We start from the raw sequence: 23,039 nt of genomic DNA on the forward strand, positions 1-23,039 counted from the left end.
CATTCATAAGTGAAGGAAATTAATGAGTTGATTTTTTTCCCATCCAAGCTCACAGACCCCCTGAAATCCTTCCGTGGACCCCTGGTTAAGAAACCCTGATTTGGAGGCTATACCACCAACTGAAGAAAAAAAAAAAAAAAACATGCATGACTAAGCCATGTTGAGTATGTACAAGAAATAAAAAAAATGCCGAGAAACATGCCATTATTGTCCAGAGTACCAAGAGAAGCCAGCTCTTTGTGTAGAAGAATGTTTCAAGAAATATCACAAATAAACAATATTATTTTCGTGAGTTTTAATAATATACTTTTCTTTATGTATTTGTGAATAAAATATTTCTTTTTGTGAATAAATTTTCTGTTTTCTGATGCTGTGGTTGATTTTTCATTCTTATCCCAGAAGCCCACTATCCATAAACTGTATGTATTTGCTACAAATATACTCGTAGCTGCGCCTGAAAGACAAGTCATACCAGTCCGAGTTAACTCACATTGCGGTGTCCTGTGCCAGATCGCCAAATACTAGTTAATTTGTATTTGGCAGTCAACGTGTTAATATACTATGATAACTTAGGTTGCTTTTGGATTTCTAATATCTTCTTCAGTCTTCTTTTACGATTTTGTGCTCCCGATAATTTCTTGGTTTCCATATGGGCTGTGTAAAAATAGAATTATTTGAACAGTTCTGAGTAATTTCTTATTTACTAAAGTAATTATTTAAAAATAATGAATAAGCCCCTGGTCCTGTGAACACTCTTCACACCTCTGGGAATTCAAACAAAAAATTATCCATTAACTCCTCAGCAGGAGCGGCAAAAACTTTTACGAGCTGGTGCAATGCACAAAGTACACTTATGTAAGGAACTTTATGACAAAATAACAAGTATCACATATACAGTCAATGAGAGACAAATCAAGTAACCTTAGGAAGATTCAAAATTCATCTTTTGAATCCTTTTTTGCACTACTTAGTGCCAGGCAGCAAATTTATTATGTTCTAGCGAATTTTCTAATATACATCATTCACATAGCCATAGTCTGCAGTGATAGCACATTTCCTTTTGTCTGAATGGCAAGCACCCAGGAGGCTCAGATTTATTATTGGTCAATGTTACCATGGTATCAAAACCCCCATTATTAACAAGGGATTTATTAGCAAAAGATTCTTGAAAAATATTGCTTTTGTTTGTTTGTTATTTGGTTTTTTAGGAGCATTAGCAAAAACTAAGACCACATTGCTCCGGGGATATGCGGTGGTCATTCCATGACCTTTCCGCATCCTCCGTATTTGGTGGTCATGGGCCGAACCCCGGTCTAATCAAGAAGCGTGTGCTACGCACTGCTGCTCCTGGCCACCTGGCTACAGAGGTGTCAGAAAAATATTGCTTCTAGGATTACTTACACAAGAGGGTGGCCGTGACACAGTATGCCAGCCTGCACCGACCTTCAACGAAGCAACAATACGATAGACTTTCCAAAAGGAATACTAAACCTCGTATGATAAGACACGGCCACATTTCGGAGATTTTCGAGAAGTACTGCACCTGGTGTACTCTATTACAGGGGACACCCACTCGTGGGTTAATTTTTAGACTACAAATCAAACAGTCATATGGCACACCGAAAATTCAGCACCCCAGGCGACTTTCCAGTGCTCATGCCGGTGCTGCCTAAAGAAGCACTGCTCGGCACTGATCAGTTATGTCTCTCCCAATCTTTACATTATCTACAAATATCGAAATCCCACTCTTTATCCCTTTGTCGATGTTATTTATGAAAATGGGAAAGAAGTGGTCCAAGAACCAATCCTTGGTGGACCTCACTTCTTACATTACACCAATCTGAAGAAAATCCACCAATAACAACTCTCTGCCTTCTGCCCTGCAACTAACTTGTTTTATATCTTAGAACCTTTTCAGTAATTCCAAAATGTTCCAGCTGATATTGCAACCTCTCATGAGAGACTGAGTCAAATGTCATACTAAAATCCAAATAAATTATGTTAAAATTGTTCCCTAGATCCAGTTCATGAGTAACTGTGTCAAAATAGCTTACAAGGTCAGTTAAACCGTGATTTTCCATTAACAAAACCACATTGCAGGTTCTTCAGAATTTCCATTTCTACCTTAATGTCCCTGGACTGAACTCTTAATTACTGCCTCCAAGGTTTTCACTAACAGCGAAGTCAGACTAACTGGTTTGTAGTTACCGACTTCATTCTTATAATCATCTATCTTTTATGTATTGGTAATACGTTGGCACTTCTCCAATCCAAAGAAGTCTGTTCTAAGATCAAATGACGCCCTGATAATTAACTTCAGCAGTTCAATGCACTTTCTAGCTGCCCCACCCCCAATTACTGGGCACATGCATTTAGGCTCAAAAGGTTTTGTAATAAGTAACCTTCTGAAATTTCAATATAGTAAATTTCATGCTTTCCAGATTCAATAGCACAACCTCTCCTCAGCACAAATGGTTTTTCATCAGTAAAGATTGATGCAGAGTACTTATTCAATTCATCAGAAATATTACCTTGGTCATTAAGACTTTTCCACACTCTGTAAAAAAGGGTCCAATCTGATTCGTTTTCTTCTTTGCATTCACATACATGAAAAACTCCTCATCTCCATGCTTTGCTCTCTTAGCCAGTGCTTCTCTGTGATTTGCATCTCTCTGATTTAATAGTTCTTATGCAATTTTTTTCAGTAGTGATACTCTGTATTGATTCCATTAGAGGTGTTTAAAGGGCAATAAGGGGAGACTTGTGAAATTAAATTTGGTAATTTTTAAATTACCAAATGAAGTTGTACAAAATAGTTCAGAGAACTTGATGTATTGTTTCAACAAGTAGATTCTCTGATTTCAGTGACTGGACTAACAGCATTTTCTAGGCATTTCTGGATTAAAAATGGAGAAAATCTGATAATTAGCTAGTCAGTAAGTTAGTCTGTGTAAGAGGAGAAAGTATGGCCAAGTGTTCGCCTCGACCCCTGCTCCACTCTCCAACTCGTGGTGTGGATGAAATCTCGGAGCTCGGTCGCATAGGCAACAAACTCAATAAATGAAAATTTGAATCCAGAATGCCACCCGATCAGTGCCTCGGCTGAAACAGGCGACTGGATCTGCTGTGTAGACCAACAGGCACTACTTTCCTTGGAAAGAAAGTGCAGCAAGGCTCTGATTATTTTGTTTTCTAGCAGAGTGAGATCAGTTCTCGGGCCAAAGAGTTGGAGTGGTTGAAATAGTCTGAGTCTGCTCCATTTATTCCTGCAAGTGAGGATTTTTCCTTCAGGTTTCTGATCTTGCAAATTGAAGGCGGTGCAGCACCACTGGTGATCAAGTGAGTGGGAAAATAGGAATGTTCTGTAAATCTCTCTAAAAAATTAATTGCATGATTTTCCGTTTGCTTGATGCTAGATTAAAAAATAATGTACAAGGTCCAGGAGTTATATGAGATTAATATATCAAAATATTTCCCAATCATGGTTTCATGTCAGTACGATCTCAATGTTAAATCCTCTACAAAATTTAACAAATAGAATTTTACCTCAAAAACATCAATAATGAAGTTCAAATGTCTTTTTAGAATAAAAATCACAATTTAACTTACCCTTCCACCATACTGTAGCTTAGGCGGAGGCAAAATACGACCCCGAACTTCCATCATTGTGTTGCTTATCGTTAAGCCAAACTCCTGAACATATGGATCATTGTTGAAATCTGCTTTCCTAACCTAGAATATATATCATTCAGATAAGCAAAAATTTGGATTACAGGTTTAATTTCTTATATTTCACTAACAGTATAAAACCAAAAATCATTATAGGTATAACAAAAATAAATAAAACAGATTTAACACAAATAAAATAAATAAAATAATGGAGTCAAATATCAATAACAATTCATAAAACACCCTAGGTTTTAACTTTTCCCAATTACTATTGCAAAGATCAGTGGCCTACTGCATTAATGCGGTAGGTCGCTGCCAAATGTCCAATTTAATTTCCAAGTGAATTTCCTCAAAAAAAAAAAAAAAAAAAAAAAAAACAGATACCTCAATTCACTTCTCTCTACATTAAATTTGGTTTATTAGACTTTAAGTTATATAAAATAAACTAATATACTATTAGTGATCACTGAATTATGACCACCACATCTGTAATGGACTATGCTATATAGCTCAAAGTACAAAAAGCCAAACAGCTTACTATGCTATAGCAGCAGTAATCTGCATCTGGTCATGGAAGTCAAAGTGATAAAGTGGTTTAGGATGTGGTAAAGATATCACAAAATTTCAAAATTGCATGATTGTAGGAGCTTGTTCATTGGGTGCTGCCATATTGGAAACGATACATCTTGTCGGTTGCTCACTGTGGTCAAGGTGTACAAAGAATGGTGTCAAACGGTTTGAACCACAGAGAGAACTGTGAAAGGTTAAGCAAGGTGGATGTTCGTAACAAGCGAAGAGTGCAGTGCATCGTACAGGCTCAACAGTAGGTTACTGTACAATAGCTGACAATGCAATTCAATATGGGGAATGCAAGAACAATATTCCAAATGACAATGCATTACACACTCAGACATATCGGGTTCACAGCAGATGACTCAAGAGACTTTCTCCTCACTACTGATCACTGTCAACAGTGAATGCTGTTGCATCTACAACTCGCTGATTGGACACCGGAGAACTGGAAATGACTGGAGGACTGGTCGGACGAGTCCAGATACCTTGCATAACATGCCAAAGGATGCCTTGGTGCATGGCAAACAAGTAACACGAGTCCATGGACCCATCATGCATGGCAAGCACTAAGATCCCGGCAAGCACTGATTTTTCAGGCACTTTTTTAATTTTTCTTTTGTAACTACACCTGACAGGTCAGCACCCCTACTCATACACTTATCAAATCTATTTATCTATATTTCATTATGGTTGCTGGGTATTTCTGCTATTACTAGCAGTGTTCTGGATCCATAATCCAGCACAATATATTATTATTATTTTATTTTGATTTTGTATATACATAATACATATATACAGTGGACCCCACTTTACGATATTATTCCATTCCAGAGACATCGTATTGTGAAAATATCATAATGTGAACCCAATAACAGATTGTTTTTTTTGATATTTCATTCCAAGACCTTGAAAGTTGAAATTTTTGCTATATAACTAAGCTGTTTATCTCTCTAAAAGGTGATTTTTATAATGGAAATTGTATTAGTTTTATACAGAATACAGCCAACACATTTATAAACATTGCTATTGGCTGACAGAAAGGACCAAATTTCAAAAAACCAATTCGTTATCATATGTTCAGTTATAAGAATCAATTTTGAATGCCTCTGTGATATATTTTTCTAAGGCACATTTCTGGAGGTCACTACTATAAAACAATTTGCAGTTTCCGGTTTACTGGGCTTTTCTGTTTGTGCAATCTATTATAAACGGGTGGTAAACGCAATCTTACTGCATTTTCTATAATACCAATAGCCGGAATCCTGTCACTTTTTATGTTATCGTGGTGAAATATGTTTCCCCCTCCATGAAAACTTCAATCATATACAAAACATAAATAAATTTTCAGAATCTTCTCTTCATTCCCATTTTTTAAGCTTCCTAAACCTGTTACTCCGTATCTCACTTGTGTGTATTGTGTCAGTTGAGATTTGTGCATGCTGTGTTCTTTGATATTGATTGCTTATCTTTTTTACTGTTTTAAGTTTTACAAAAAAAAAAAAAAAAAAAAGTCAGTGAATAGAAATATCAATAGTTAGTATGTACATTACAGTATTAATAAAGCCATGTAAACAAGCACAATTTTATTTTTATTTTGCTAACCCATGGAAAATAATTCTTCTGATTTTCACATATCATTTAATTTTTGTTAATTTGTAAGGTAATAAAATGCAAATTTGTGCTTTATACTTTTATAACTTGTGAATAATATTCCTCCTATTTTCACTTATTAGAATCGCCATTAACAGAATTAAAATTCAATTCGCAAACACACGATCACAATGAATGGAGTTTACTGCATATCGTACAGTGAACCAATCGTAAAGTCCACTGTATAGAGTAGCGGATTCGGGGCACATGCCCCCCCAAACTGTATGAAATGCAAAGTTTAATCTGATATTTTCCATGCATTTATAAAGAAAACTTTTCAACTTTCCACATGAATTATTTGCAGTATTAAAAAACTACCAAAAACTCAAAAACAAAATTGGGAAGAAAGCTCTTTCAATTTATTCAAGAACACCATATCAAATCTCAACAAATATAACAATTCAATCAATAACATCTGAACAAATATGCATATTTGTTCATCATGTCTAAATTTGCTATTTCTATTACTCCTTTAAGGTTTCACTGGAAATCCATATGCTAATTCAAGTAAGGGGGGGTTGGCAAAATAAGACAGGAAAAGCACTTAAAGCAAACACAGGATATTTTTCCCTAAAAAAAAAGGGACATGACATGTTGCCACAACATACAAATTTTATTCATCTTATGTTTATCTATATAAAAATTGCCCCCCCCCCAAAATGCAAAAATAAGGATTTATGGTGTTTTGCCTGAACATTCATATTTTATTCATCACATGCATTATACTATATTATAAAATCATTTATTGCCATCCAATAAAATAAGGGCAATACCTCAGTACAACTAGGTAGAGGAGTTTACATAATTAGTGGTAATAATAAAACACAAAATAGGTGAATTATGCTTTAACAACAAAGGAATAAAATTAAATAAAAATGTGGCAAGCTCAATGAAACTGGAGATGACAAGTTTGCAAAATTAAAAGTTTGATATAACTAGATCGTACGCATAGCTTAGCTTAATTTTCAGCACTCACCTCACTTGTAAAATTAAGCTAAGCTATACATACAATCTAGTTATTACATTACAGCACATAAGGACTCCTTAAAAATCAAGAGTCAAGTTTGATATAAGTAAATCTAAATACTTTTTCTGTGAACCTTGTAAAGAATCCAGACATCAAGGTCAAGATCAAAGCAGGTGAAAGGATCAAATATTTATTCTGGAGAGAGTCCTATTAAAAATATTATATTCTGTTAGCCAATCGGTAATAGCAATTTGGTTTGGCCTCATGTTCAGTGGTATTAACAATTTTTCATAGTTCTTTTCTGATGCACACTAAAGTATTTGAAATGCCACTAAACTTGGCCATTAATTCAGCAATTGCACAAACTCACTTCTCAGGATAGAGCTCTACTAATCTGCTACAAACATTCATATAATTTTCTTTGATTGACCAAACAAATACTTCCCCAGAATGTTTTTCTTCAGTAAGAACAAAACACCATTACGCTGTAACTTCTCTACTAACTAAAAATAATGTTAAGAATATCAATCTCCTCAATGTGATGCTGTAACAAAGTTTTACTATGAAGTGAGCTAAATGCTGATGAAACATTAAAATTAATGAAGTGCACTTGATTCCTGATATTGAATGCCTTTCGAATCATAATAGCTAGGAGATTTGTTACAATTCCACATTCCATAGAGTGTATGTTGTCTGTTGATTTTGTTGACTACAATGGTTTCAGACAGTTTTTAAATTCTATTCATAACTGATAATGTTACCAACAGCAAATTCTAAATGGGAAGCATTCAAGGAAGTAATCTTGGAAGCTACTAAGCTTTTTGTCCCAACTAAGAAATACTGTTCAAGGTTTAGGCCTAAATAGATGGCATATGAACTAATGAGACTTGTGGCAGAGAAGAAAAATACACAGGATACATATAACTATCAAAAAACTATGGTGGATATAAACTAGTCTGTAATCAAGTCACAAAGGAGGTTAGCAAGTGAAGAGAGAGATTGTGAGAAATCTTTGGCAAAGGATGCAAAGAAAAACAGCAAAGACTTCTTTACTTATGTAAACTCTAGAAGGAAAGGGATGAATCAGATTAGTCCACTTGATATCAATGGTTTGATTGTTGATGATCCTGCTCAGGTAGCCCACAAACTGCACGAGTATTTTGCATCTACATTCACACATGAGGAAATCTGTAGGTAAGTGGAGGCCAGAAGTTTATCAAACTCTAGCAGGGATCTAAATGATTTTGTAATAACTGAGAGCAAAGAAGAGGAGAAATTGCTGAAAGTTGAACATAAGAAAGGCACTTGGGGTCGGTGGGATCTATCCAGTTATATTAAAGGAGGCAGCAAAGGAAGTAAGCAAACACTTAACCATAATTATGAAAGCTTCCTTGAACTCGGATGAGATCCATATGGACTGGAGATGTACAAACGTGTCCCCAATTCACAAAGGGATCAAAGGGTGAAAATTACAGACCTGTTAGTTTAACTTCTGTTCCAAGGAAAATAATATTCACTAGTTAAAACTGAATGCAAAATTTTGATATCATATACTTGGATCTCAGGAAAGCCTTTGATACTGTTTCATATGGAAAACTACTGTACAAATTGGAGCATGATGGCATTTAGGGCAAGTTGCTGCTAGGGATAAAGAGGTGGATGAGTGGGAGAAGACAGAGAGTGGTAATCAAAGGACACCGTTCTTTGCAGACTGATCTTATTAGTGGAGTCCCACAGGGTTCGGTGTTGAGCACCTTGTTTTCTGTATTTATCAATGATACTGATTAAGGTATATTAGGGTTAAAGTCCAAATTTGCAGACAATAGGAAGGTTAGCAGGGTTGTTAATGACAGTACCTATGCACAGGATCTAGAAAAGTTGAGCAGATGGGCTGAGAGGTGGCAACTGAAGTTTAATATTTACAAATGTAAAATATTGCATATGAATAACAATAACAGCAGAGTAAGGTACCAACTGTGTGGTATTAGACTCAGGGTAGTGAAGTGAAGAAAAGACTTGGGGGTAAATGTGCAGTCAGATATGAAGTTTTCTAAGCAGTGCAGACAGGATGCAAAAGTAGCTCATGGTAATCAAGATTACCATGAGCTACTTTTGCAATGATATACAGGAATTTTGCTAGCAGGGATAAGGAGGTGATTGTCCCCTTTTATAAGGGGACCACACCGCACATTGAGTACTGCATACAGGTCTGGGGGCCTCATTTTAGGAAGGATGTAGAGTTGCTAGCACAAGTACAGAGAAAGGCAACAAGATTAGTGAGAGCAACAAAGGGGCGCTCTCACCAAGAAAGGCTTAAGTTCTGCAAATTGCAATCTCCTTGCAGGTGCCTAGTCCCCGGTGTCATGGTACATGCAAGGTGATCTGATTGAGGTGTATATGGCCGTGAATGGTTTGAGCAAGTTCAATGCTAATGGAATTCTTCCTCTTGCTCAGATTACTCACCTGAGGGGGCATAAATTCAAATCGAGGAAGGACAATTGTTGAATAGATGTGTGGAAATTTGTCTTTTGCCAACAGGTGGTTGATAGTTGGAACAAACTTCCATCTTATGTAGTTGACAACTTAAATAAGTTCAAAGCAGAACTAGACAACCATTTGGAGTGAATGGATGGGTGAAATGGGAAGGGTTTTTTTTTTTTTTTTTTAATTGATGCTATATAAGCTTGCTTTCTTACATCATATGCCTCTACTAATGATAATGACGATGCTAATAAAATTTGTAGCAAGGATATTTGTTACAATTCCACATCTAGCAGAGTATATGTTGTCTGTTGGTTTTGTTTGACTCTAAATTATAAAAAATAAATAAATAAAAAATTACCTGATTAGGTGAAGATGTGAGTCCAGCACTGCACACCAAATTGTTTATTTCTCGTTCCCGGTCCGGAGCAGATCGTGCTGTTGCCTAAACGAGAAGAGTTACAAATTTTGTAAGTATTCTAATGATCACTATAACGTTATATAACTTATATTCTACACAGAAATGGGAGGCGAGTGAAGACATGACTTATTCCATACAACAATCTTGATATATAATATTAGATAAAGAGAAACAAATAGTATTTAACAAAACCTATGAAAAATATACCTATGTGAAAACAAACCTATGTAAAAGATTTTCTACTGCTGAATGATGACAGTCATATTTTTATACAAAGTAAAAAAGAAATGCTACTTGAAGTTGGTATAGAATCAGAATAAAATCCTGCCAGGTCAAAAATTAATACTACTTAATATTTTGAACTTGGGTCAGTTTCTGGGAAACTGAATCAAATTTTTCTTAGTAAGGTTATTGTTTGATTTGAATTTTCATAAATTCATAATTCAGACATTTAAAATTCAAAATCCACAATTTTCACAATCTAACATAAAAGTCAAACAACTGAAATTCTATGTATTTTATTAATAAAAAATAATAATAATAATGAAAAAAAAAATGGGGGGGGGGGTGAATTTGCCACCAATGCTAAGTTCAAAACACTAATTTAATTTCCAGGACAACAATAATCTAAAGAAAATTAAGACAAATTAAAAGCACATTAATACTTAAACACACATTTGGGTTCAAACTCACGTATCCACTAAATATGGATCAAGATAAACTCCTCTAACCTAATGTGGTCATGGTGAAATATGACTACATAGGTTAGAGGAGTTTATCTTGAATCAAGAACATTTTTTTTATCATTTGAATAAAACATGGAGCCAGATGCCAGGTTTGTGGTCAAAACGGGTGAACAAATTGAATGTGCTATGTCTCATCTTGAAGGGGGAAGGGGAGTGGTACTGGTAAACAAGTGGAATTTGCATTGAAGGAGAATGTTGAGAAAGTCACTGGCTGACAATCAGCTATACAATGTACTGGACAGCTTTGTATTGTTAGTGAACAGTAATGGGTAAAATTTTCAGTTTGATGGCAAATTTTATGTTGAGATGACACAACAAACCTAAGTTTACGATGTTCATCTAATCACCTGAATAGAAAATATTCAGCTGACATACAGGCCAAAGAGTGAATTTTGAGATGAAAGACCAGATTGGTGAGACAGAACACAGATGGCAAGGTATTTCTAGATAGCATTTAGATTATGAATGAACAAGAGTTGCATTTCATAAAACTAAAAGGATGTGAAGATGGCTGGGCAAAGCTTTGTGCAATTGATCAAGAAGAGAAGTTTAGAATCTGGTTATCCACCTAAATATTTAATAATTTACAGGGAAAATTACTTTAGAATGGATTGTGACATGCAGAAAAGAAGAGGTTTTGGACAGAGCAAATGGTAGGTAATCCTACATTACTGTATTAGGTCTTCAAAGGGTTGACAAGATGAAAGGATTGGATCGATATAACCTAGCAAGTCATCAATAAGCTGTTTAGATATACAGAATGGATTGAGGAGGCTGATATTACTACTAGCAACTAGTAAAACCCATTATAGGTCTTACTATAGTAAAACCTATAACAGATGCAGCTAAGACAACAGCAAAAATAAAGCAAATAAATGAAACTATACGAATGAAAACATTAAGGAAAATCACAAATAAACATTACAAGACAGTTAAATATAGTTAAAATAAGGAAATTAGGAAAAAGATAAACTACAGCCTAGTAATGAGTGGCCATAAATAGAAAAAAAATATATAGATAGGATGGACAGGTGAACAAAAATCTTAAAGAAATGGAGACACCATCTGGCAAGGCTACCAATAGGAGTACTGAATCAGGAGTACAGAAAAACCACTGCTTAAACATTTTTGCACAAGAAATAAAACTGAGCCAGCCAAAACCAAGTGTAGTAGGGGAACAGGAATCTGAAGACAGACTAGGAGAGAAAAAGAAAAGAGGGGAACAGGAACTTAGCAAGATCCTGATTTAGGAAAAGAGGTGATAAAACTGCCTTAGTAAAAGTATGTTGTTGTTAGGTTTTAGGAGCATCAGCAACTAAGGACATACTGCTTCACATATATTATCTGTAAATTGCATGTATTCCATGATTTTCTGTCTACTGGACAAAAAATTAGAATTGCCGGGAGAAAAAAAAAAAAACAATGCTACTCTTGCCTGAGACCGACTAACACAGCCACATCGTGAAAAAGGCCCATAAAAATTCCTCACATCACCCATGGGACTCAAACTCAGGTATTTTCCACCCATGTGTTGCAAAGAATAGATAGTATGATGTAAAAAAAGCACCTTGCATGCCAGCAAAGATTCTGTCAAGCCTCCCAGTAGATGGCATCAAAAGCAGTTGAGATCAAAAGTTAGCTAGACAAGTGAGTGACAAAAAATTTTTTCTCCAAATGGAGAAACTTATACAAAGGTTGGCAGGGTTGTAAATGACAGTAATGGCAGTGTGCTACTGCAACAGTATCAAGAATGTGGGCAGATGGGCTGAGAAGTGGCAACTGAAGTTTGACAAATGTAAAGTACTGCATATGGGTAGAAGTAACCCCAGAGGAATGTACCAACTATGTGACACTACACTTAGGGTGGTAGAAAATGAAAAAGACCTGGGAGTAATTGTGCAGTTAGATATGAAGTTTTCTGAGCAATGCAGATAGGCGCCAGAGCAGGTCGTGGGGTATTATCAGTGATATACACAAATATTACTAGTAGGGAAAAGGAAGTAATTATCTCTTTATATAAGGCAATGGTCAGGTCACACCTTGAGTACTGCGAACAGGTTTGGAGACCTCATTTTAGGAAGGATATAGTTCCTTGAGCATGGACAGAGAAGAGCAACAAGATTGGTGAGGGGAACGAAGAGGATCCTCTAACCAAGAAAGGCTTAAGTTCTACAAATTGCAGCGGCTGGAGACCTGCGAGGTGATCTGACTGAGGTGTATAAGGCCTTGAATGGGTTGAGCATGCTGAATTCTGTTGGGATTCTTCTGTTTGCTCAGATTACGAACCTGAGGGGCATAAACTAAATTGAGGAAAGATGGCTGTAGAATAGATGTGAGGAAATTTGCCTTTAGTCAGCAGGTGATTAATTGCTAGAACAAAAATTTGATAGGTTAAATAAATTCAAGAAGGAACTGGACAAACATTTAGAGGGAATGGTTGTGTGAAATTTTTTTTTGCTGATGTTACATGAGCTCATATGCGTGCTTTCTTGAATCACATGCCACTATTACTTAACTAATAAAAATAAAATGATGTGGCAAATTATTGATTACTGGATACATTGAATGAAATGTTATCTAGATAGGATGTATTGAGTAGAGCTAGCCCTAGTTAACGCTACATTCAATGTATCCATTAATCAATAATTTGCTACATCATTTTTATTTTTATTTTATTATACTTTATGTGTTTATTTAGAGGGTAAAACAATGAAGTCTGAATTTGGTTCCCAAAATACTTGGCCCTATGGCCTCACAGGTATATTTTTTCACCCCTAATACTCATATTCCAAATTTTTATTAAATTTCACCAGTTGTATAATTCCCTTAGTATTCAGTTTAATAAATAATATAATATATGTTTTACAGACTAATGTAATGTTCAATCATTATTTTGATAGCATTAATCTGTTCTGATAATCTTGTTCTATTTCTCAAATTCCATATTTTTCTACATAATTCCACATATGTTTATATATATGATTATCCACAGTCATGCCCCCCCCCCCCCTATCCACTGATTCGGTTACCCGCGGTTCCCCATGAAAAAAAAAAACGAAAAATTTAACACGTACTACTTGCATGTTCAATACGATGCTTCCCTTTATTTTTTTACAATGTTAAACATTTAACGGATGCAAACTTTTGAATAATTTCAAGTTTTTTGTTTAATTTGAAAGCACAACTCTTGCGTTAGGCCATCATTTGTAGGTACAAGAGTATACGTGAACAGGTGAAGATTTTACTGGCTCCAGCAAATAGAGAAGTTTTGCTTTTTTATTGACTTAAATTGGCATATTAATTTATTTTTTAGAGTTCCTTTATATTCCGAGTAACAATACTTTAGTTTAATTCGAATTTAGGTAGAGATTTTATAGGATACCATCAGAACAGAATACCATCCACACTCCTCTGGAGACAACGACCCACCCAATGGAGCATCCAACGGACCGCGCCTAGGAAAACGTGGGCCAAGCAAGTGGAAAATGACTTGAAGAGCCGCCGTCTCGACCTTAACCAGGCCAGGACTGACGCCACGGATCGTAAGGTATGGAAGAACATCACAGAGCAAGTCCGAAACCCTGCGGCACCTACAGCAGCATACTGGTTGCGTGGCCAACCGCCTCCCCCAGCTGCCAGCTAAGGACCAAAGAAGAAGAAGAAGAAAGACCTAGGATTCTGTGTATGGTACACAAGCATAAGCTTCAATTTAAAATCATCTTCAGTGTTAACTTATTTGCAGCCAAATAAGTTTTAGTTGGCATCCCTTTCCAAAATAGGCCCATTTTTTCTACATTAAATATTTGCCAATTGTCGTATTCACTATCCTGAATGATGTTTTGCAATTTTGCACGAAATGTGGCTGCAGCATCTTCATCTGCACCAGCAGCTTCCCCTGTTACTTTAACATTATGCAGTCCTGCTCGATTTTTGAAACATTCAAACCACCCCGAACTAGCAACAAACGTTTCAGTCTCCCCTTGGTATTTCATTTCTTTGAGCTTACTAAAAATACTAATAACTTTGCTCTGAATAATGTCCTTAGATAATGGAATTCTTTTTTGATTGCAATCTTCTATCCAAATTGATAAAATACTTTCCATTTCAATCATTATTGGAATTCTGTTTCTGGTATTTTGTAAACCAAATGAAGTTGATGAAATTTTACCTTTCTCTTTATATTCGCCCTTATGGCTCAGGATAGTTCGTACAGTAGACTCACTGCATCCTAGATCTCTTAGGATTTTTGCATGGTTTGCATCACTTTCATGTTTTTTAATAACTTCTGGAAACACTGTAATAAAATCTAAGCTACTTAATTACACTCAAGAACTTTTTTAGAAGTTTATTTCCGCAAGTTTTCAGCTAATGTAATAACTTTTCGTTTTTTTTTTTAAATTACAATCACATTGTTTTTCACTCTTTCTTTTATCCATAATTAACAGGGATAGAAAATTAGAATTTTTAAACACGTCTGCACTGACTTTATTAGGAGACAAACAAGTAACACATCTACTTCCGATGGTTGACAGAACACACTGAAGTGGGCAGCAGGCAAATGCTGGTATATTGGCCATCAGACGGTTAGCGGTAGATTCGAATATTTTTAAACTATCACATAAAAAAGATCGCATTAACTGGAAATTTGCATTGCGTAAAGTAAAAAGTGGTATAATTTTTTTCAAATTGCAGTAACTGAAAAACGCGTTAATCAAACTCGCAGCCTGGCTGTATTTCTTCAGTACAATTCTGGTTTTTGATCAGCACTGTGGATATAGAATTTTTTTAAAAGAAATATAATAATATAATTGCAATTTTTCACTTTAATCCTGGTGCCAAGATCTTGAACAAATTTGCTTTCTCCTGATCAGTGCTACACAATTCAATTTTTAAACATTATGTTGCTATAAACCTGTAAGAGCACCTTCCTAGCCAAAAAGGGTTATCAAGGGCATTGCCAATAAATAATTATTAATAATACAGGTTCATTATCAATATTTTTTATTTTTAAGAACACGTTCATCAGCAATATTAACTACTTATGGAGGGCGCTGACTCTCTTTAAAAATTACAGTTGTGAGTTGCAGGGTCCGAAAAAACGATAAGTGTTTGCCTTTTTATTTACATAATTGTTATTTTATATTGTACTTAATACGTAGTCTTATAGTTATAGTTATGCTGGTTATTTTTATTTTAATTTAGCTAAACAGTTTTTGTAGATATACGTGATACTTAATATACGTAAAACCGTTATTTCGTTCGAATCTTGCAGTCATTGTTTTTGTGTATAGTGGTAGGGAATTCATATTTTTAATTAAGGTAGCGAGGCAGCTCTAATATATAATTTATAGAGTAATACGCTTCACTGTTTCTATTAGATAGAATAGTACTGACATTTAATTAATTAAATTTTTTGATCTTATTAATTTAAAGTAACATGCCCCAAAATAGAGCAGCAAAGCAACGGGCACAAAGTGGCAGGAGTGCTGTGACTCGGGGGAGAACTGAGGGGGGTGGGGCAATTCTCCAACGCATCAGAGCCTAAAAAAATGTGCGACTTGTGAAATGTTTCTCGAACTCTCTGGAACGGAACATGATATTGCCATGGAGGATGTCTTTGTGTGTGCGCGATGTAAGGAAATCAGGCGACAACTCAGTGTTGTTATGGGGCTATATGAGAGTTTGAAGGAAAGGGTGGATGCCGTCGAAAGATCTAAATTGAGGGGCCCATCAGGCTCTCAGCTGCACACATCAATGCCAGAGCTTGCACTTGGTCATCACGCAACACAGCGGCAACCCCCAAGGCATAATGCGCTGGTCCCATAGGAACTAGTAGTTGTTGGTGACTCCATTGTCAGGGAAACGGGTAACATGCTTTGTAAAAAGGATAGGTGGAACAGGACCAGAGTATGTCTGCCAGGGGCAATGGTTGATGACGTCGTAGAACGGATATCATCTTTTAAGGGCACAAAAGGTGATATAGTTGTACACGTTGGCACTAATGATATTAGGAGTAGGAGATCGGCAGAATTACTTAACAAGTACAGGTCACTGTTGAACAAAAGCCAGGAATTAGGGTTGAATTTGAAAGTGTCTGCAATTCTGCCCAGACACGATAGAAGGGAGTATATGATGAGAGCCTTGTCAATCAATTCGGCCCTGGAAAGAATGTGTAAGGCTCAAGAGGTAGAATTTTTTTTCAGCCTGGACTGTACTTGTGAACAGGAGAGACTGCTTCTATAGGGATGGGATACACTTAAATAGAAAGGGTGCAAGAATATTCGCTGATGCTATCGAGGCAGTGTTAGGTGGGTCGGAAAACTGATAGCTTGGGGGGGGGATACAAGGACTAGTAGTTTAACAGTAGCCATAGGCAGAGGTGAAGGTGATTCTTGAACAATTTCTATTAGAATAAGTAGCGACCTGGAGCATGGGGTGTTGGGGTTTCAGGGACGGATGGCAGTCATCATGAAATAGGTGGGTATATGGGATGTGTTAGAGTAACTAGGAATAGGAGTAGGAGCATGTATGCTTGCATGTATACCAATGCTAGAAGTATAGTAAATAAATTTGATGAATTTGAAGTGTTGGTCAAGACATCAAAGGCAGATATTGTTGGGATAGCAGTCCTTTTTAACTTCCCAGATATTGACTGGAACTTGTGGGTTGGGCACTCACACACTAGTCAGACTTTTGTGGATTTATTGGATGATTCTTTTCTGCAGCAGCATGTTCGAAAGGCAATCAGAGAAAGTAATACTCTTGATCTGGTTATCAGCAGTGATCATTCGTGTATTAAGAATTTGCACATAAAGGAGCCACTAGGTGGCAGTGATCACAGTGTACTGATGTGGGATTTATTTAAAGAGATAACTACCATTAGGGGTAAAGGGAAGGGTTTTTGCTTCCGTAAAGCTGAGCACAGTGGTCTCAGAAAGTTTTTAAATTCTGTATAGTGGGATAAACTGACGATGTTACCAACAGTAAATTCTAAGTGGGAAGCATTCAAGGAATTAATCGTGGATGCTACTAAAAGTTTCATACCTATTAAGAAATATTGTTCAAGGTTTAGGCCTAAATGGTTATCTAATAACCATTTCATAATTTCAAGTGACTCAGATGCCTATGGCAGATTACGAGAAATCCTTGGAAAAAGATGCTAAGAAAAACAGCAAGGATTTCTTTACTTATATAAACTCTAAAAGGAAGGGGATGAATCTGATTGGTCCACTTGACATTGATGGTTCGAGTATCGATGATCCTGCTCAGATAGCAAACAAGCTGAATGAGTATTTTGCATCTATATTCACACATGAGGAATTATTAAGGTTTAAAAATGGCAGAAGGTTATCAAATTGTAGCAGGATACTTAATGATTTTGTAATAAGTGAAAACAAAGTGGAGGAGAAATTGTTGAAGTTAAACATAAGAAAAGTACCTGGGGTGGATGGGATCTATCCAGTTATATTAAAGGAGGCGGCAAAGCAACTAAGCAAACCCTTAGCCATAATTATTAGAGCATCCTTGGACTCAGCGGAGGTTCCCACGGACTGGAGATGTGCAAATGTATCCCCAATTCACAAAGGGGGATCGAAGGGTGACACAAGTAATTACAGACCACTTAGTTTAACTTCTGTTCTGGGTAAAATAATGGAGTCACTGGTTAAAGATGCACTGCAGGATCATCTAGACAAGACTGCAGCAATAATTCAGACACAGCATGGGTTTGTTAAGGGAAAGTCTTGTCTGACAAATTTGATAGGATATTATGATGTGGTTACAAAGGAACTGGATGCAAAAAATAATTGTGAAATCATATATTTGGATTTCAGGAAAGCTTTTGACACTGTTGCACATGGAAGATTATTATACAAATTGGAGAAGAATGGTATTAAGGGAAAGTTGCTACAATGGATAAAAGGATGGTTAAGTGGGAGAAGACAGAGGGTGGTAATCAATGGGTGCTGCTCTTCGTGGACTAATGTTATTAGTAGAGTCCACAGGGTTCGGTGTTAGGTCCTCTGTTCTTTTGTATATTTATCAATGATATTGATGAAGGTATATCAGGCTTAATGTTGAAGTTTGCAGATGATACAAAGGTTGGCAGGGTTGTTAATGACAGTAATGGCAGTGTGCTACTTCAACAGGATCTAGATTATTTGGGCAGATGGGCTAAGAAGTGGCAACTGAAGTTTAACCTTGACAAATGCAAAGTACTGCCTATGGATAGAAGTAACCCCAGAGAAATGCACCGTGTTGTACTACACTTAAGGTGATAGAAAATGAAAAAGACCTGGGAGTAATTGTGCAGTCAGATATGAAATTTTCTGAGCAATGCAGACAGGCTGCCAGGGCAGGTCATGGGGTTTTGTCAATGATATATAGGAATTTTGCTAGCAGGGAGAAGGAGGTAATTGTCCCTCTGTATAAGGTAATGATCAGGCCAAGCTTTGAGTACAGAGTACAGGTCTGGAGGCCTCATTTTAGGAAGGGTGTAGATTTACCTGAGTGTGTACAGAGAAGGGCAACAAGTTGGTGAGGGGAATGAAGGGATCCTCTTACCAAGAGAGGCTTAAGTTCTGCAAGTTGCAGTGGCTGGAGACTAGGCACCTGCGCGGCGATCTGATTGAGGTCTATAAGGCCTTGAATGGGTTGAGCTCGCTGAATTCTGATGGGATCCTTCCACTTGTTCAGATTATGAACCTAAGGGGGCATAAATTCAAATTAAGAAATTTGAATAAATTTAAGGAGGAACTGGACAGGCATTTGGAGGGAATGGTGTGATTTTTTTTGGCTGATGCTGCCTAAGCTCATACACTTGCTTTCTTGCATCACATGCCACTACTACCTACTACTGCTTGCACCACACTGGATATCTATAAATTAGAAAAAATTCAGACACACTTTCAATACCATATAAATAAAAAATTTCTCATATCATATTGGAAAGTTTCAAACAGCAAGCTCGATGTTCTCCTTTAACAATTTTGACATAAATAAATAATTAAAATTACAGAGATTTGCAAATTTATTTTCAAAATAAATTTGCTTCAGTGGGACTTCTCTCTTCCATTTCTCTAGAATCTCATCAAGGATTAAAACTTTGATATGCTTCACTATTTTCTTGGTGACTTCTGAACAAGGGAATAAAAACTTCTAAACAACCTATTTACCAAATTTTCTCAACACCCACAAAATGTAGTACATTCAGCACTTATGCTATACAAAAGGGGTGGCTAACTTAATTTGTCATGCGATCTACTTTTTTTTAATTCAAAATGTGCTGCAATTTACCATCTCAAGAATTTCATTGCACATGGTTAAAAGAGTTAATCAACACATACTGAAAATTGTTGTTTATAAATTTTAAAATTAAATACAATTCAGAATTCTTATTTTAAATCAACATATATTTAAATTTTTAATTTATGTGAAGTTTGTGTCTTCATGTCATCTGCCAAGCTTTCAAAATCGGGGATATACTGTGATAAGGTCGATAGTAAAGAATCTTCTGTATGCAAGTCCATAAGATTAGAGTGATTCTTTGTCTTTGTTTGTTTCAAACACGAAAAGGCTGATTCACATAGATATGTGGAACCAAAACAGGAATTTAAAAGTTCATTGCATTTTTTTTTACATTTGGGTACTTCTCTCGGCAAACATATAATTCCAAGTGTTTTTCTGATGATCTGGCTTTTAGGAAGATATTGTTTCACAATGTAATGATTTCATTTTCGAGCGATATTTTCTCCATGTTAAAAATCTCAGCGAATTTTAGTGCAATTTTTTTCGTATCTAAGTCGAAATTAAATGGATAAAAATGTATTGAACAATGTCTTCAATTGCTTTAAAATAACCGAATCTGGTTTCAAAATCATTCACAACTTTCTCAATTTCAGAAACATATTTCTCACTATTAAATTCAAAAACGATTTCACATCTGGTAAGTATTTGCTTGGCACACCCAAGGTCCTGAGCTCGATATCATCATTCTTCTCTTTCTTGGTGATTTCCTTCTACTTCTCTCTCTCTCTCAGGGTAACTCAGAGAAATATTTTTGGCTGGTTTTTGGCATAAACCTCAGGCTTCCTTGCACCACCATATGGCTAATAATAATAATAAGAAGAAATAACATTTTTGTAAATGATCTTGCATACTTGCAAAATGCTGGAATTTGTTTTCTTTGAGATCCTTAGCCATTGCCAAAAATTGATATTTATATGCAGAAATACTACTAATCATGTCACCCATATTTTTATTTTTTCCAAATTCAGATTACTTTAATTTTCCGGTAAAACCTGACAAAAAAGCCAGATCACAAAACCACTCCATATCTTGTAGCTGCTGATAATCATCTCCCTCTTTTATCAGCAATTTTTTTTTTAATTTCATTAAGCAAATTTCGAAATCTCTGTAGAAACTTTTTCTGACTCAGCCACTTCACATCTGTGTGTAATATCAGATCTGGTTCATTTTTATCGAGTTGCATTTTGAAATGTTTTCTTTGAAGAGTCCTTTGATGGAATTCACAATTTTGAAAGCTATGACCATAACATTTTTAGTATTTGATCTTTTTCTGGCCAACACTCATTGGTGGATGATACAGTGGTAACTCTAAAAATCTGGGAATTCGTCATCCTTTTGGCAACAATGCGATGAATCCGTTAAGATTCCCCGTCATTGCTTTAGCTCCATCTGTTGTTATTAACATAAGCTTAAATAGTGGTAATTTAATTTTTTCAATAAATTTTTGAATGCGTTAAATATATCAAGACCTCTGGTTCTTTCTTTTAACGAAACCATATTGAGCAGTTCTTCTCTAGTGGCAGAATCATCGAAAACCATACAAATAAAAATGAGCAACTGAGCTGTATCACTTACATCTGTAGATTCATCTGGTTGTAAAGAAAAGGACACACAATTAGCCAATTGAGCATGCAATTGTTCGCTCACATTTTTACTCATTTTTTCGATGCATTGCATTACAGTATTTCAAGATAATTGCAGATCTTGAAGAGCACTTTTAAGAATTGCAAATCAAACAAAATTTTTCTTTTATCATTACGAAAAACTATTCTAGTTCCCACTCTTGATGAAAATGATACGTTTTACTCTTTTCGTAGTATTCATTTTACGTATAAGAACTGTCCAGTTATTAATATCAAGTAAGCTAAATAAGAATTCAACACATACACTGCTCTCCACAATGTAACTGCGTGAATTTTCACTAGACAAGCCTAGAGGCTGCACGTTGACAAGAGTAGTCATGTGGTTCAATGGATTTGTAAGAAGAGTATGCAGTGGGGCGCATAATAATAACATTTAGATTTTGACTAATCTATTTTTTATATATATTTAAAATTCGTCATGACATGATCGACCGAAATTAAAGCCGCGATCGACTTGTTGGCCACCCCTGCTATACAACTTCATCATGGACTTCTCCACATACTCTCATATAAAACAACCATTGTCTAGTAACCATGTTTCCAGTGACAGATCCAGAAAAAAGTGACAGGAGGAACACCATTTTGTGCACTAGAATGGCGATCACATTGGCATCAGTGTTGCCAACTGCAGTGAGTTGAAAATAGCTGAGCCACAATTCAAAAATAGATAAAATCCTATGTTAACAATGAGAGAGGAAGGGGGGGGGGAGACTTTTTGTAGCTAAAGGGAATTTAAACGATTGGTGCATTTTTTCCAAAAAATGACAGGGTGGCACATGTCCCGGTGCCCCTACCCTGAATCTGCCACTGCATGTTTCCTTCACTATATATATACATAACTATTTTTGTAATAGTTAGTATAAATTATTCTTTTTAGGGAAAGTGTCTGCTTTCTTATTTTGAATTTCAATATAAATACAATATTCACTTTACTATGACTGTGATGTTTGTGCAAAGTAGCACAAAATTTCAGTCTCATATAAATGAATTTATTCACTTCTGGGCTTATATATTACTCAAAAAAATAAGTATCATATACTTTTTTTAAAGTCAAAAATAAAAAAAACTTACCTTAATCATAGTGGAAGTCTGCATATCAGTAAGCTTCTTTATACATCGTTGTCCTGCAACTATATTACAAACCTAAGAAAGAAAATGAAATTAAATTAAGCAGTTATTATACAATGTTTTTCTCCCCCCCCCCAACACGCACACACACTCACAGTTGGTAGTATATCATCTTAAGCTTGGGCATAATGCAGCATTACTTTATTGGCCTTTTTTTCCCTTTTTTTTTTATTCCCAGGAGTCAGGCCCTGGTGTAGTTTCACTACTCTCCAAGGTTATATTCAACAATACTTGTAAACCTCTTTGTACACCATTTATCTTTAGTATTAGTAAAATAATAAGAGGAGTATACCTCAATATAGTACGTAGAACACTTCCATATGATACCCTCCAGAAATTAAAACGGAAAAAACAAAAAAAAAAAAAAAAACCAACAACTTACCGGTAAGTTAGAGTAAAATTTAAATGATTAAATAATCAATTTAACACAATTCAAATCAATTTAAAATCAAATT

At 35.8% G+C, this 23,039-nt stretch overlaps 1 protein-coding gene across 1 annotated transcript in view; it reads right to left on the reverse strand.

Moving 5' to 3' along the window:
- The window catches only part of LOC150085511 (protein argonaute-2-like), a 444,788-nt gene that overhangs the window by 169,334 nt on the left and 252,415 nt on the right, over window positions 1–23,039 (reverse strand). The window contains exons 9-11 of the mRNA XM_090373305.1: window positions 22,528–22,599; window positions 9,738–9,785; window positions 3,610–3,732 (exon numbers count right to left, since the gene is read on the reverse strand). Coding sequence (XP_090229431.1) covers window positions 3,610–3,732; window positions 9,738–9,785; window positions 22,528–22,599 — 243 coding nt within the window. The remainder of the gene's footprint in view (window positions 1–3,609; window positions 3,733–9,737; window positions 9,786–22,527; window positions 22,600–23,039) is intronic.

Source organism: Mastigoproctus giganteus, chromosome 5 (genome assembly GCF_048544385.1).
Source record: "Mastigoproctus giganteus isolate SK-2022 chromosome 5, ASM4854438v1, whole genome shotgun sequence".
Lineage (NCBI taxonomy): Eukaryota > Metazoa > Arthropoda > Arachnida > Uropygi > Thelyphonidae > Mastigoproctus > Mastigoproctus giganteus.